Source organism: Lissotriton helveticus, chromosome 7 (genome assembly GCF_964261635.1).
Source record: "Lissotriton helveticus chromosome 7, aLisHel1.1, whole genome shotgun sequence".
NCBI classification, from domain to species: Eukaryota; Metazoa; Chordata; class Amphibia; order Caudata; family Salamandridae; genus Lissotriton; species Lissotriton helveticus.
The window spans coordinates 1,633,975,837-1,633,992,987 of record NC_136068.1 but is presented as its reverse complement, the minus strand read 5'-3'; the positions used below and the strand labels follow the sequence as shown (position 1 = coordinate 1,633,992,987).

The 17,151-nt window shown below is 47.0% G+C and overlaps 1 protein-coding gene across 1 annotated transcript in view; it reads right to left on the bottom strand.

Annotated features, from left to right (window-relative positions):
• Positions 1–7,925: 7,925 nt before the first annotated feature.
• Positions 7,926–17,151, bottom strand: part of ASPDH (aspartate dehydrogenase domain containing) — a 267,820-nt gene continuing 258,594 nt past the window's right edge. Inside the window, exon 8 of the mRNA XM_078655309.1 lies at positions 7,926–8,893. Within this exon, the coding sequence (XP_078511435.1) occupies positions 8,856–8,893 (38 nt within the window). The 3' untranslated portion in view covers positions 7,926–8,855. The remainder of the gene's footprint in view (positions 8,894–17,151) is intronic.

Here is a 17,151-nt window from a genome sequence, read left to right as displayed (position 1 = left end):
GCTGTGATGGAGGACTCGGAAAGGACGATCAGCAGGCAAGAATGGTCGCAGGCATATGAGGACGACGGAGACATGAAAGAAGTCAAACACTATCTGATCAAGGGTTGGCCTGAAGAAAAGAGACTTAAAGAAACACTTAAGAAATTCTATGAAGTGCGGGAAGAGTTGTCGGTGAGTGACTCTGGAATCTTTGTGTACCGCTGTGATAAAGTGGTGCCCCCCATGACATTGATCCCGCTCCTGCTGGGCCAGCTACACGAGGGCCATCTTGGCATCGTGAAAACGAATCTGCGTGTCAAACAAATGTACTGGTGGCCGGGTATGGATATTCAAGTAGTAGACATGTGAGAGATTGTGACCAGTGCCAAGGGGCGGACAAAATATTGAAACCCCTGAGACCGGCGTTGGGTAAATTCAATCAACCGCGCAACCCATGGGAAGACGTCTCAGTAGACATTTTGGGACCAGTGTTAGATACCCAAGGAATAGCAAAGTACCTATGTGTATTGGTGGACAAATACTCCAAGTGGCCAGAAGTGCACATGCAAGAGGAAATGGATTCAGAAGCCGTGATAAAATTTCTCACCTCAGTGTTTCTAAGATAAGGGATACCGAGGACGATCCTAAGTGACAATGGCCCGCAATTTACTTCAGAGAAATGGACCAGATATATGGAAAGAAACGGGATAAAATCGATACACACCTCAGTGTACCATCCGGCGAGCAACGGCCAGGTAGAAAGGTTCAACTGCGTCCTGATGGGATCCATACAGGCAGCAATAATGAAGGGTAAAGACCGGGAGGTGGAAATACAGAGTATGCTGTGGGCATATAGAATCACCCCTGCTTCAACGGGGTACAGCCCCTTCCAGATTCTGCGGGGAAGACACCCTTTTACGAGAAACAATGTAATCTGGAGAGAAAAGACGATCACCAGCAAATGGTCACCAGCTGTAGTCCAGCACAACCTGGAGAAAGCTCAGAAGGTGTACACTGAACATTATAATAAAAGACGTAACGTCAAAGAGACAGATCTGGAGAGAGGGGAATGGGTGAGAGTCAAGCTCGCTGTACTAAGAAGGAAAGGAGAAAGCAAGTACAGCCCACCCCTGCAAGTGGAAGAGGTGTATGGAAGAGCTGCATTACTCAGTGACGGAAAGGTGTGGTCCCAAGACCGCATGGTGAAAAATCAACAAGATTATACAATGGCCCATAGGAAATTGGAGGGAACAATGTGATCAGAGACAGGGAAGTAGCGCTGAAGAGATGACCGCAGGAGAGGAAAGCCAAGAGGAAGGAAGAATGCATGTAGAGAGAGAAGATCTGGAGAAATCGAGTGGAGAGGGGACTCCAACAGTAAAAAGCGCCGCACCCACAAGGAATGAGTCTGGGACACAAGGAATGGTGGTGAGCCCTGCACGTGAAGGTACCCGCGAAGAATCTACGCCGGTAAGACGCACACGTGCTGGGAGAATGGTGGTCAGGCCTGCTCGTTTTAAAGACTTTGAATTAGAGGACTATTGAACTCTGGAACTAGCAGCCTATATGTGTTTGTGAAAAGGAGGAGATATGTAGTGTCGCGCTCTAGCTCTGCGTGGCAGCGCGATGACGCGGCACGTCAGAGCGAGAGCGTGAACGATGTGCGCATGCGCTAGGAGGAGTAGGCGCATGCGTGAGCGGCGATGTGCGCCAGAAGCTACCAGAGCACTCAGGAGAAAGACGCTTGGTTCTCTTATAGTGATTAACCCTTTGCCAATAAAGCAATCCTGTGTACAAACACATACCCTGCTCAGGTGTCCTCATTGGCAGTGAAATACCATCATCACAGTAAGGAACCCGATTTTAATTAAGTGATCAGATTTGGAAAAAGAGAACAGGTTTCATTTTTCGATAAATATATTTAATTTGCATCTGCATGTAACCTATGCAGTAACCCCCTAAAATACGATTATAAGAGCTACATTGATTTACATATCTATGAGGCGGGGGACAGACCAAGTCAGCCTCCCTAACCCCGGTATCAAAAGTTAGTGACAAAAAGACCGGTTATCCGTTACCCAGGCTGTCGGTCTGACCGCCGGAGACGTTCATGTCAAATGTCCAACTGTCTGTTGTTAGAAGATATTTGTATTAGGGAAACGACAGCTCATACCATGCGGGTTACCCAGGTAGCTGAGCGTGTGTGGTCATTCCCACCGTGCCTTGCGGGGGTGGACGCTAAAGTTTGATGCTGCTTCACTATCCCGCAAAGGGGACTGCACAAGAGCAGCAAGCAAATGTAAGGGATTTTTTTATCAGCAGTCTAATATAACCATTGCCTCAGGGCGCCCTCCTGTGTGTGAAACGTGGAACTACCGCTAAAATACACAAAGCATAAATCAACACAAATGTGCACCGAACCTGCTGCATGTGTACACCCCCCTGGTGACTTTGTGATGGGGCTGAGGGCCAGGGGGCAAGTCATAAACAATAATGAGGGGCCTAATTGGCAAAGGCACTATGCCATATGGCGTCACATTTTTTGTAATGCGTTTTTATATAGCGCGGACATTACCCGAAACAGGAAGCGTTGGCACTGCACTTCTATCCATCACATAAAAGCGAACCAGCTATTACAGTCCAAGCTGAAATAGGGTTTACTATATCTTTTATGTACTATACATATGCGTGATATATGATTGTAACCATGTATACTATGTGTACATTTGTTTCTAAACCAAACATGCTTGTTGTATGTGAATATAAAGCAGTTAGTGCTTTTGACAATGAGACAATGCATACTACTTGGACTTATAAGCATTTAACCATACATTACATTGAATAATTGAAAAATGCATATTCCTCCTACGTAATGAAGTATAGTTTTAGTAATGCAGATACTAATTAAGACGCTAGGCTGATGTGAAGTTTTCATTTATATTTAGAACTCATGAAGTTGATATTACAGACCACTTTAGATGTCAAAAGTATTGTTTATGGTACATCAAAAAATGTGACCTGGTGCATGATCTAGTGATCTGGTGTATGGATTATCAGCCATCTTAAATGTGCTTTGCAAAAAATAAATATTACATGTAGTGACACAGAAATATTAAAGATTTTTTTATTGAAATCACTGGATGTTTTGAACATAGAAATGAGTTATAGGGCCTAGAAATTACTAAAAAGTAATACTATTCATATATAGGCATGGTATTTTATGAATACATTAAAAAAGGTTTTTTACAGACTAAAAGGTGCAAGGTGCATTTCTTAAAGAGTTAACAGCTGTCTGCTGTAAGGAAATGCCTCTTTTTGCATGTTCATTCCCACATTTTTGAACTAATTCTGCTGATTTTCCGACTCTGAGAGAGTACTGAGGTCTGCCAACTTGACCTCAGTGCTAGTGTTCTGACCCCTTACAAAGTGTATGTCGAATTGGCTACCCCCAATTGGCAGAGACTGACTTACTCTTAAGTCCCTACTCAGTGCCCAACTGGAAACCCAAAGCAGCCATGGCAATTTTGTCAGACAGGACCCACACAGTGCATAGTGAGCAAGCCTGACCACTACAAGATGAATTTTGGGGGTGGGGTTGCAAGTGTGAAGCACTGGCTGGCCCCAAGGGTTGAAATTGCAGCACAGCTACAAAACCGTCCCCCAGTAACAAAACTGGCCCCCACCCTTCCAGCCTTTCGGGGAAATGCCTGATGCCTTGTATGGCCAATCTGTCCCTTGTATATGGTACCCAGTGTACCCAGGGCATGTAAGGCAGAGTTCCCACCCAGGGCTGCAGCACTGATTGTGCCACCCTGTGGTAACATTCAAACCAATGGCAAAGCTCCCACTTTCCATAACAATGTATGTACACCTCTCCTAAGGATGGCCTTTCGAGCTGTAAGGCAGGGAGGGAGCTGCATATTTTGAAGTAGGACATGTATTTTATATATATGTCCTCACAGCAAAAGTTACAAATCATTGTTATAGCTGTAGGAGAGTTTGTAACCCCATTGGCTAGCACAGGACAACCGGCTGACTACTAAGCCCGCAAACTTCTGAATGGGATTACTGTGTTGGGTGTTGTAAGGTATCAAATTAATCATGGCACTAAACCCGACTTGATGCCCAGGTTGAATTTAATGCCATTATTAAAGAAATGCAACTTTTAGAAAGTTGCCACTCTGTGACTCAGTTTGTCCAGTGCCTCACATGGTCACTGGTGCCTAGCCTGCTTTCTGCCCTCGTGGGGAGTCATGTGAATGACTCCCAGGCTTGGGAACAATAGCAACCTGCAACAGGGTGTGGTGTTACCTCCCTGTCACAGGAAGCCACTCAGGGTGTTGGCCCAAAAGACGACCTTCAAAGGCAAAGCCGCCTTCGGTATTCAAATGGTTATTGAGAGGCTGCCCTTTGTTAAGGTAGATGGGCTGGTGGTGGGAACAGATAGGGGAGACCACTGCCCAAACCAGTTTTCCCATGGACGTGTAGCCCACATGTAGCCACACCTCTAGGGTGGGCCAACAAGCTCCTAACATCCTAGGAAGGTTTCAGACATTTTGGGAGTGGGCAGAATAGTGCAAACTGGGATGGCTAGATGCACACACATAGCTGGAAAGTCATCACCAAGAAGGAGGGAACCTGGTAGGCCATTGGCTAGTGACTGCATCATCCAGAACACTGTTTGGGAATAAATATTGCACCCCTGGCACCCTGAACCTCCAATCACGCAGGAACTGGAGAAAAGACTAAATAAGGACTGCCCTGCTGACCCCTGGACTTGGCAAGAGAAGCTGCACCATCTGCTGTACTGCATCTGCCGCACCTTGGGCTGGCAAAGATAGGACTGTACCTGTGGTTCCTGGCTTAGGGATATGTTGTTCCTCAGACCTACACCAGAGACGTGACTCAAAGGGTCAGTAGGCTGACCTCCTGAAACCATCAAAGCTGAAGTAGCCCAACTTGGCAAGTCTGTAGTCCTTCCAGAAGAATCTCTACTGACTGCCGCTGGGTGTCCCAAGAGACCGATCCTCAATGGCCACAAGTTGCACCCAAGTGAGCCGAACCAGGGGTGTCATCTGAGTCCAGATTGTTCACCCAAGAGGTACACCAGGCTCCACCAAAGGATATTGCCAGGACCACTATGTACGGAGATCAGTAGCCCAGCTGCAGCTGACCTTCCACAATCTTGAAGTGGACTTCAAGGGATAGTGACCTCTGTGGGCAAAGTCACCCCACCTGACCATTGGACAGAGGACTGACTACAAAGGCAGCCCCATCAAATGTACAGCACCCAGAGCATCCTTGAGCGTCCATCATCCCCTGAATCAGGACCCCCGTAGCATCAGGACCACTCCATTGAAGCCTATGGCGGCCGTGCTGTAAAGTTTGAAACTGGACTGGAAAACACTTTGGTTGTCAAGATACTCCATATTGGCCTCCCAGACTTTCTCACTGTCGGATTTGGTCACCAAAGTCGGGCTGGAGTAGTCAAACTCAACTCTTACAAACGTTCGAAACGTTTACAAACTTTACAGTTGCCAATGGCTGTTTGTGGATAAACTATAAGGAATCGGGTTTTTTGCAGGTTTCCTCCCACTTTTTGCCCTATTTGAACTACTAGCTGCCGTTTTTTCAACTCTTACAGTGCACTGAGACATGCTAATCAGACCGCAGTGTCAGTGTTCTTACCCATGGTAAAGTGCATGTCAAATTGGCTATCCCCAATCGGAAAGGACTGATTTATTTAGAAGTTCCTAGTACATGGTACCCAGGATATCAAGGGCGTGTAAGACAGAGTGTCCTACCAGGGCAGCAGCACTGTTTGTGCCACCCTCTGTGTGACAAAGTACAAAATTACTCCAAGCCTTCAACTGCAGAATGGTAGGGTAGTTGTCATCCTGTCAGTTCGACTTAAGCCACCACTTCCCATAATGATATATGTAAGACTACCCTAAGGAAGGCCTATAGAACCCTAAGGCAGGGAGCTGTATATTATTAAGTGAGACATGTATGCTTTTATATGTCCCTTGAGCAAAACCCTTCAGGTTGCTCTTTTGATGGGACAAAGTTAGTTGCCCCATTGGCTAATACACGGTTACAGGTTGGCACCCCAGCCTGGATAACTTCTGAATCAAAAATTTCCACTAAGTGTCTTAGTTGGTCGAGTGGCCTCACATGGGCACTGGCCCATAGGCAGCATTCTGACCACCTGGGGAGTAGTGTGAAAGATTGCCAGGCTGTGCAACAATATCAGCCTGCTGCAATGAGAGGTGTTAATGTCCCCCTTTCAGGAATCCACTCAGGATGTCAGCCCAAAAGGCAAGCTTCAGAGGTGAAGCCGCCTTTGATGGGCAAATGGTGCTAAAATGTAGGGTAGCTGGATACAGAGCCAGAGAGGGAAAATGTATTCCCAAACTGGTTTTCCAGTAGGCGTGTGGCGCTCAAGTAGCCGCACCCCTGGGGTGGGCTACCAAGCTCCTAACTGTTGAGGGAATGTTCAGACATCTTGAGAGTAGCTGGAATAGTGCACCCTGAGAACGCAAGATGCCACACATTGCGGGAAATTCATCACCAAGCAGGAGGGGACCTAGAAGCCCATGGACTAGTGACTGTGTTGTCCTTTTCGGGCAATGTCCAAAGCTAAATATGACACCATGAACCTTAGATCATGCTGGATTTGGAAAGAGGACCAAAGAAGAACTGCCCTGATGCCTGTGGAATCGTACAAAGAGAGGTCGCACTGTCTGCTGGACTTCACCTGCTTCACTTTGGGCTTGCAAAGTAAGGACTGTGCCTATGGCTTCTAGCTCAAAGAGTTGATTCTCAGCCCCAGAGCAGTGACTCAAAGGATCAATCTGCTTAATGCTGGGAACCAGCTCCAGGAACAAAACAGCTGAAATAGTTCAAACCAGCAAAGTGCTAGACACTGGAGAAAATGTACTGCTATCTGCTGCTGGGATTCTCGAGAGGCCGATCTTTAATGACCAAAAGCTGCACCAAAGTCCGCTGGACCCAGGAGTGTTGTCAAAGTCCAGATTGGTCACTCCGGAGGGACACTAGCCTCCACTAAAGGATTTTGCACCAACCATTGTATCCGCAGGCCAGAAGCTCAGCAACTGCTGTCCTTCTACCACCATAAAGAAGACTTTGTGGGTCCCCAACCTCTGTGGCTAAAGTCAGCCCACATCACCAGTAGACCCAGAAATGACCACAAAGGCAACCCCGTCAACCATATCCTTAAGTATCTTTTCATCTTCCTTCCCTAGCATCAGGACCACTCCATTAGTGACCATGGTGGTTGTGCTGCAAAGGCAGGAACTGGACTGAAAAATGCTCTAGCGACCAGGTAACTGTCCAAATGTCCCCCATTGGCCCTCTAGGCCTAAATCCTGTCAGATTCGGTTTCCCAAGCTGGGCCAGAGTAGCCAAACTAACTTTTCCAAACTTTAACAAAGTTTGGAAACCTTTTGTTGACCAATGCTTGCTTGCTGTTGAAATTCAAAGTGATAACATATTTGAAAAATCATATCTCCAGAACCCTCTAGGCAATTTTGCTCATCTTGCTCTCTAAAATTCATCAAAATACAATCTATTGTTAGAAAATTGGTATTGTGTTTCTTTCGTGTTTTGTGGCTTTCTTATTTATGTTGTTTGTTACTGTTAAATACTTTAAACTAAGGTCCTTTGTTCAAGCCTTGCTGCTCGAAAGACATAGCTAATCAGGGTTTAGCTTAGAGTTGTTCAAATGAGCCTCAATGAACCCAATAAAGGGTTTTGCGAGTGTATCCCACGATAAGGCCCCACAGCCATATCGTATAATAAGATCCTAGATCCTCACACTAAGATTTAAGTTGTATTGAAAAATCTGTTTCTCCAGAACCCTTTGGCTGATATTGGACTCTAAAAATTCATTAAAATGTGATCTACTTTTATACATTAGTGTTGGATTTCTTTTGTGTTGAGCGGCTTTCTTATTTCTTTGCTTAAACCTTGCTGCTCAAAGCCATAGCTACCCAGGGCTGAGTTTAAGGTTTACAAATGAGCCTGACTGGAACCAAGACAGTTTTCTAAAGTGTATTACACGCTGAGGATGTACAGTCGCACCATAAAATACACCCAAATCCTCACAGCTGTTAATGCGTTTTGTCTGATGGTGGTCCTTAATCAGTTTCAAAGTCCAAAATTGTCATCTTATCACATCTTTTAGCGATGGAAGGGTCAATGGTGAACCTGTATTATTGCAGTTAAAAGCCTAAAAGAACCCCCCCCCCCTCCTGGGCCTTTCTCAGATAGAGAATGATGCCATCAGGATAATGGATTAAAAACATACTGATACCACATTACAAGTGTGTGCGATGTGGCAGTGTTTGTATAAAGTAAGCATCCAAAAACTGGGGCAGAAAGTGGCACAGGGAACACCTTCAAGCGACCATAGGGCTTCAGCCAAGGCGAATGGTTGTTCATTCTCTACAAATAGTGGTGGGGATTTCATTCACCTGTATCTATCCCTGGTTTGTGCAAAGCTGAGGCCTGTTATATCTAGACTGCACAGTGCATAACTTACCCATAGAACTTTTACCATAGCTCTTTTACTAAACACATGTAGTTTGAGGAACAGAGAGGCACACTGCAGTGCCATGTGTGGGCGAGGGTGAGTGGGGTGGGGATGAGTGGGTGCAGGAGAGGGACTCTTTAAATCTGAAGGTTGCAGATGTGCATCACAAGATGCTGGACATAGGACATCTTATGCGCAGACACGCAAGGACACTCCCATCAGGGCATCTGGTGGCTGAAGCGCTTGGCACCCTTTTGTCCTCCACTGATGGCTCCAGCACCCCCATATCCACGTTTTTCACCACGAGGAAGCTCCCGGAACGTCAGCAAAGGTGAACACAACCTCCGTGGCCAGTGCAGGCTGTTGGGAGCAAAAGAAGCAGGCAATCAGTAACATCAGGGTACATTAGAGGTGCACCAGGACCTACATCAGAGATTATTGCTCAGCGTTTACGGTAATGTACAATTCATAGTGGTCCCACTGTGTGTGCACTAGGCATGGTGTACCATAGGGGCCACAAATGACCATCACATCCTGCAATCACAGTTTAGACTATTGCATGTTACTTGTTTACAGCTAGTTTTGGACTCTCGTTGGACAGGTTTTGTCCTTGAATGTCACTGGCTACCAAATCCCTCTAATAAAGATGCCATTGCTAGAGTGATCCCCTGGCCCTATCTCCAGACACAGTGTTTCCAGCCATGTGCTTTCTGTTTACAACCTTTGAAGTCTGGCCTTTCTAGTTTGCTTACATGCAACATTTTCATGTTTGCAGTGTGCTTATGTGTAACACTTTATTCACATCTCTATATTCTAACAGGGTGTGCTTCAGCTGACATTGGGGGAGCATGGTCTGTCCTTCCAAATCCCCTTTGCTCTTCCCTACCATGCCACAGACACACTTTCAGATACTGACATAGGGGAAGAGTGAAGGATTAGCTCAGAGCAGAGCTAAACAGTCTGGTTGCTGCCATCATGTACAATTGGAGCCTAAACTGTGAAGGTGGTTGGTTGCAAGAGGTGGGCCTGGGCCCTCGTGTTTCAGTATCACGTCTTAATATTCATTCCCTGACTTTGACCCAGAGAAGGAGACAGAAAGGCAGAATGGGAGAAAGAAGGAGAAGTGAAAGAGACTAAAATAGTGACAAAGGGAGAAAGCACAGAAGAAGAAAAAACAACTGCAACAGTGAAATAATTAGACAGGAAGTGTGAGGAGGTGAACGGAATAGGCATGAGGTGAAACCAAGACTAGGTAGAAATGGGGCCAAATTTATCAATATTTTGTACAACACAACACAGCTGAAACCCCAAAACCGGTCCTAGGATGCTTGTTTCCAGTCCAGGGAAGACCTGGCCTGGCAGTTTGGGCTGGACTGTTCCCATTGGGCGCAGGATCAAGACTGATTTGCATATGGCTGGGTTCAAACTGGAATGGCATGGGAAGCAAAAAACTATGGATTTAGGCCCAGATCTCTGTACTTGGATGAAGGTATGACATTGTTCTGCATTCTGTCCATCAATTGTTCTTTTTGCATTTTACATGTTTGAAGTGCCAAGAACATTTTGGAGCAGCCCAAAGCACACCGAGCAGGGATGGTTCATCCCACTTCAGTCAATGGCTTCCTTGACACTGCTCGCATTTGGGATCACCATAGGCTGTTTGAAGCACCAGGAACTATGGGTTAGGGCATGTTGGACTTGGGCCTTAGGACAGGTTCACCCCTAACCTTTTTGCTTTTATTTTTGACCCTGTGTAGTGATTTTTGGGTCTCTGCGCACTTTTTCCCTGTGTCCCAGAGTAAAGTGCGTGCGTGTAGTATGGCTGGCCTGCCCTCCCATAGGAATGCATGGGGAATGTGTGTGTCCATGTTAGTTCCTGATGTGTGGGGAGTGCAGGCTCGAGTTTGGTATGTATGAACTCGTGAGAATGAATGCTGTGCAATGGTATGTGCGGCTTGCATGTGTCTAGAAGGTTAGTGCTACTTCTGGACATTGATGTATGTGTGCAGTGAGGGTGCTGGAGCGTGATTGGCTGGAGCTGGCTGGCATGTCAGGCTCCAGGAAGTCTGGATGGGTCTGCCCGGTGGTGAGTGTGAGATCAGCATGAGTGATGTGTGGGAGGAGTGCACCTGGGTCCTGGATGGGCTGGGTTTTTCCCCACACAATGCTGTCTCCGCCCCCCTGTGGTTTGTCTAACGACCCAAGCCTCCCCAGTGAATGAAAGGGGTGGTTGGGCCATCAAGGGTACTCCCAAGCCAGCTGCAACTGGTTTCCCCCCACCCTGCACCCTGAAGACAAAGGAATTTACAGTATAAGAAGGGGCTGTGTCCCCTTACAATTGGTTCTCTGTTCTACTTTTGGATCCTGCCAGAGGGGGCTGTTGCTGCTGCTGGGGCCAGGAGGACCGCCACTTGGACTGTCTCCCTGCCTGGAGACCCAGTGTGCTGGCTCTGGCCCTGCCTTGCCCCCCTGCCTGCCTCCAGACCCTGCTGGAGCTTTATCTTATGCCAGAGCGCCTGAAAGCGCTTCTATTTGACTTATAGCGCTGGGAGCGCTTTAGTTTTACCCCAGCGCTCAATAGCGCTTTGCTTTGCCTTCTAGCGCTCCAAGCGCTTTATTTTGACTCTAGCCGGTGCCACCCGGCATCTGCCCGAATTTGCGGCGCATCGCGAGTGCCTACCTCGCTTTATATTTCTTTTGGACGCCGGTGCCCACCCGGCATTGCCCCGGTTTATTTTTATATTTAGGAGCCGGTGCCCACCCGGCATTGCCCCGTGATCACCGCCGCAAGCCCCGGAGCCGTGAAAACTGTTGCCGGGCCGCTGCCTACTGCGACCCGGAAGTCCCGCCTCCTGACCCCCAGGGCCGCGCTGCCATTGGCGGCCCCAGCGGAAGTCAGGCGGAGGGCGGCGAGACAAGGCCAGGCGGGAGACGAAGGAAGCAGCCGGCCCCGTCCTCGAGGCTCCCCTGAGTGAAGGAGAGCCCCGCGCCGGCCTGCAGAGGAGACGCATCCGGCCCAGGAGACCCGGTGAGTGCAGAGTGGGGCCCCGGGAGAGCGAGGGAAGGGAGGAGGGCGTCGGGGCACATTGTCGGTGCCCGCCCCTCCCCTTCCGTGTGCGGGCCGGGCCTGAGAGCGGCCCAAGTGAGTAGAGCCGCCTGAGGCTCTGGGGGCATTATCTGTTTCTGAGTCCCCCGTGAGGGACTCCACCGAAGCTCGCAGTGTGATTAGGAGCCCCAAGGCTCCTGGGGGCAATTTGGTTATTTAGAGCCCGAGAGGCTCCCGCCCTAACTATATTTACGAGCCCCGAGGCTCGAGGGGGCATTTGTTTTAAGAGCCCACGAGGCTCCACCCGCCCCCAATTATTGTTCAGAGCCGCAGAGGCTCCTCGAGGCGCCACAGTTGTTGTTTAGAGCCACGAGGCTCACAGCGCCTTCTTGTTTCACGAGCCCTGAGAGGCTCTTGCGCCCACAGTAACTTTGAGAGCCCACACGAGGTTCGAGGGGGCAGTTCTTGGTACAGAGCCCCGAGGCTCCCACGCAGTACTTGCCCTCACCTGTGTTCTTGAGCCCCAGAGGCTCCAACGTTGCCCATCTGTATTTACAACTGTCCAGCACTTAGTGGACAGTTGCTACGTTTAGGCTTTGTGTTCTTGGCTGCCTGCGCAGCCTTCCCTGACATTGAGACTCAGGGCATTTAAGCCCCTTGCGAGGCCAGTTGGCCTGAGGGACAATTCTAGTGTTGTGCTACAAGCACCCTGCGCAATTTATGAGTTACTGCTTATGTGATTCCTGCGCAAATGTTCTACCTGCACCTCTGAATGTGTTTTAATGTTTCATGTGCAATTGTTTGTTATTACCTTTGCTAAAAGTGACCTGCTTAGGTGATTCTTTATGTGTTATTCCCCTTTGCTAAAAGTGACCTGCTTAGAGGATTGTTGATGTTTTATTGCCTTTGCTAAATGTGACTTGCTTAGGTGATTATTTTAGGTTTCCTTCCCTTTGCTAAATGTGACTTGCTTAGGTGATAGGTTTTCCTTCCATAGGTCCTGATGATAAGGTCCTAGTTCCCTGCGTGATTTCCCTACAGTGTTTAGGGTGGCGTAGGAGGTATTTACCCTTTACCAGTAGTTACTGGTTGTATGCTACATTTACTATTTCTGTGTTACAGTCATTATATGTTTATGTGCTAAGTGTTATACCTACAAGTATTATTTCTAAAAAGTGCATACCCCTGACAGTGGTCCAGGTGGCCCTGTCCTGTACATAATCCCTTGTAAATCTTGCCCGTGCCTGTTGGCACATTGTAAAGTGTGTGTGTTATCTAATGTGTTCTTATTATTATAATACAAAGGCTATTTTTGATATAACCTTGTGTGGAGTTTCCTTTGTGGTGGGCCTAGGGTGTTGTTGCTGGGGTGCGCGCGCAAACGCTTTACACATCGCCTCTGAGATTAGCCTTGCTGCTCGCGTCACGTTACCTAGAGGGTGAGCAGGAGTTATCTTGGTGTGTAACTCCCTTGCCCTGACTTAGAAATGGTGATCCCTGACTGACTTTGGCGTGAGCCTTGGCCGGCCGGGGGTCCCGTTTCTAACAGGGCATTTATCCCTTTTACATCTACATGGGCAATTACAGGAGCCAGGATTGACTGGCAAGGGAGTCGAACTCTGCCACTCATGTAATATTAGTACTGTAGTTATCTCATAGATTTCAAATTCCATCTTTGTGCCTGTGTCCTAATACAGTTGCTTTTCCACAGAATATTTCTTTCCTTTGATTAGTGTGTGCTCCAGAGTTTCAATTCGTGCTTGATATGCACACAGCATAGTCTGGGAAGACACTTCAGATATGTCCTCACAGAAATTAAGTGGTTTGGAAAGAATCCTATGATTGAAGTGCTACGTAAGGCGTTTGTAAAAACTAACATTCTTCTAATGATGTTTAGAGTGACTTGCAGTTTGTCAGCAAAGCAACCTGGGAAAGTCAGTAGTCCTCTGGGTTGCCATTTTAAAACACAGGGCCCAATTTATCAATCGTTTCTGCTGGTACTAAGTCACCAAAAGTGATGCAAACCAGTGCAAAGTATAGATGTGGTGATTACTTTCCAATGCTGGATAGCTGCCTGAAAGTACTACCAAGTGGTACAATGCACTAATTTAGCACTAATTTGCTTCAAAGGGCATTCCATGGGTGCTACTTGGGGGTTCCTGTGCAACCATCCATGGTTTTTGATGAAAAGCCTGATCTACTAAAATATGTAGACAGGGCCTTGCACAAAAATATTACAAATCTTTGAAATAGGTACAATGAAGGAGAAAAGTTTTCTTTTCATATTTAGCATCTGCGCCGTACTGTACAGTTTACACATAAAGTGGGCAAAGTTTAAAAGTAGGTCAAAGGATACTGTTGGGAATGTACCCTTCCACACTAAACATATGGTAGACTCAAGCAGTTACCTTTGTACTATGGTGCAAATGTGTGTGTATGTGTGGTGCTAGACAGATAGTGCTCCAGTGCTTGGAAATACAGCAGCAGTACCATACCTTTGTAGATATGATGCTGCCCTGCCCTCCCTTTTCACATAACATAGATCAGCAACCTAAGTTGGTTGGCATGAAAAAATTGTAAATGTGCCTCTCCTCTTAGAGAAATACTCTCCTTTCAGAGAAATACAATTTCCTGTTCCTTCCTAGACTTATTAAACTAAAGTTGCCAGTATTCTATTTGCCTTAGAAACACACAGAGGAGAAGCACTGCTTTTCTGAGGCCAGCACTGTGCTGTCCTTTCCACAAATAATGCATCCTTGGTTACTGAGACTCTCAAATTTGCACTTAATTAAGGTGTGGACATTACTTTACTGCCCACTGCAAAACATAAAGGAGCACTCGACTTCTCCATTAGTGCAAAACCTCCATGGGCCCTGATTTATCCTTTAGCAGCAAGGGCTGCTTAAATTAAGTGTTGTTTCCTTTCAGAATAATTTTTGTTATGCATGTGCCCGTAATTGAAAACAATGGGGCTTATTTACAAGCCCCTTGCACTGCTGGTACATCACGCTGCGTGAAACACCAGTGGCTCAACCTGCTTCCCGATATTTACAAGGACACGTAGAGCCACCCTATGTGGTTTTATGTGTGCTTGTAAATATCGCCCCTTCTCATGCAACACTTTGCGTGTAAGGGGCGTGACATGGGTGTTGCTGTGGGTGTTCCCATGCAACACCAATGTTTTCTGATCTATTCCCAAATTTATGAGAAATCCTAAACCTGGAAATCCGTCGGAATGCTATGCCACCGCAGGGGTGGCGTAGCAAGTTGCAACAAGGAGAAATGTTTACATTTCTCCTTGTTTTTTCTCTTTCAATGCTTTCTGCATTCTACAGCCCGCATGGAAAGAGGAAATCCCCTCAATAGATTGTTTTTGTGCGGGAAGGTGTCCTGTCCTGCACAAAAACAATCCCCCCACGACGCAGGCATCCTTGCACCTTGGTGCAAGGGTGCCTGTGCCGATGCGTGGCAGCCGATTGTGTGCCAGCACTGGGGAAAGCACAGGGAAGTGACATATTGTTGTAGATATGTTGCATCCCTGTACTTTGAAAGTGACTCAGTGTGGTCCAGCCAAATGGCTTACGGGACACACGGAGTCACTTTCGTTGTAAATATGGCCCATTATGCTTAAAAAAACAAGCAGCACTACAGGTACCAGCAGGGGAGAGAAGACGGATGGAGTGCTGATCTGGATTGATAGAATTACAATGTAGGTTGCCTCAGGCAAATAAAACATTCACACAGCATCGTCTTCAATTCTCAATCTTTGTCACGTCTTCGAGTAAGCAACCACCCATCATATAATAAATGGGAACCTGCAATCCCTGTATAATAAATTGTCCACAATATCCTTATTGCAGTTGAGCTGTGACATTTCTAGTCACCTTTAACAAAGACATTGTGTAGTTATTCAACAGTAATAAATGATTACAATTGAGTTGTGATGCCACAATGCCTCCTGCTGAGCCAGAGGACATGGTACAAGATAAGTCACAGAGCATAAGTGCAGCTGCAGTTTAAATAAACCGCGAGATGGCGTCTAGTTATTCTTATCTGTTTTTCTAAAATGAACACTAAGGAGATAATGAAACATTTATTTTTTCACACACTATAAGTCATTGCAGGACGAATAGAACTTCTAAATGTTTCTACAAAATCGGAGCTACTTAATATGACTTACATGATACTAATACAATTTTTTTTGCAACAAAATACTAGGGACCTCATTTATGAGGCTGTGTGTCACTTTTACGCCACTGGTGCGTCACTTTTTGTGACGCACCAGTGGCATAACAAATGCGCCTTGTTGCGCCATATCTATCTAGATGCGTCACTTTGTAAAGCCCTGCGCAACATTATACCTGCGCCAGGTATAATGTATGCAAGGGGGCGTATTGACGCAAGAAAGGGTCATGGAAGTGACACAGTGAATTCTATAAACTCCCACCTTGGCCAATTCGCAAAAGGCCATGCTGCTCACGTACAGCTGATATATCCGGATGGGACGCCAGTGGCAATAACGGGGCATATACATACGATAGTTGAGCTCTATCTGCCAGCTGTCGCCAAGCCCAAGCCGTACATTGCACAGGATTAATCTCAGTCCGGGGGCCACCAGTGCCACCCGACAGTGTCGCCACCTGGACCACCATTGGAAGTACCGCGTCTGCCTCCATAGCCACGTGGGGCTGAAAGCGTTGCGGGTATTGCCAGTAATGAGCAAACTGAGCGTGAGCACACAGATAATATAGTGTGAAATCCGGAGCCTCGAAGCCCCCCTGTTCAAATGGCTTCACCAGAAGGTCCCACCTACATCTTGACTTCTTTCCGCCCCATACAAATGTCGATAGTACAGACTGGAGAGTTTAAAAAAATGCCACATTCAATTTAACAGGGAAATTAATGAAGAAGTATAATAATTTGGGGAGAAAAGTCATTTTGGCGACTGCCAGTCTATCTGCCAACGAAAGGGGCAGGTGTGCCCATCTTTCGGCCCTCTCTGTTATACTCGTGATTGCCTGCCCATGGTTCTCTGAAATCACCACTTCCGGGTCCCTATGGATCCAGACTCCCAGATACTTCACAGGGTCTGAAGTCCAAGTCAACGAAAATTCCAGCACAATCTCTTTCGTATGCGCTGTAAGAGGGAAGATCATTGATTTTGACCAATTAATCCCCAAGCCGGAGAAGCGCTCAAATTTGATATATTCCAGAAGCAACGCTGGCAGGTGTACCTCGGGGTCGCGCACGTAGAGCAACATGTCGTCCGCGTATAGTGACACCACCAGTGGACTCTGTCGGAACCGCAAAGCAGCCGCACAATGTAATTGCCGAAGTTTGCAGGCGAGAGGTTCAAGGGAGAGCGAAAAGAGTATGGGTGACAGCGGGCATCCCTGACGGGTGCCACCCCTGATCGGGATCTGTGAAGATACCCACCCATTCACACGCACCCTGGCAACAGGATCGTCATAGAGCACCATGAACCATTTTAGGAAAAACGGGGGAAACCCATCCGGAGCAAAACCGTAAACATGTAAGGCCATTGTAATGAATCGAAGGCGTTTGCTGCATC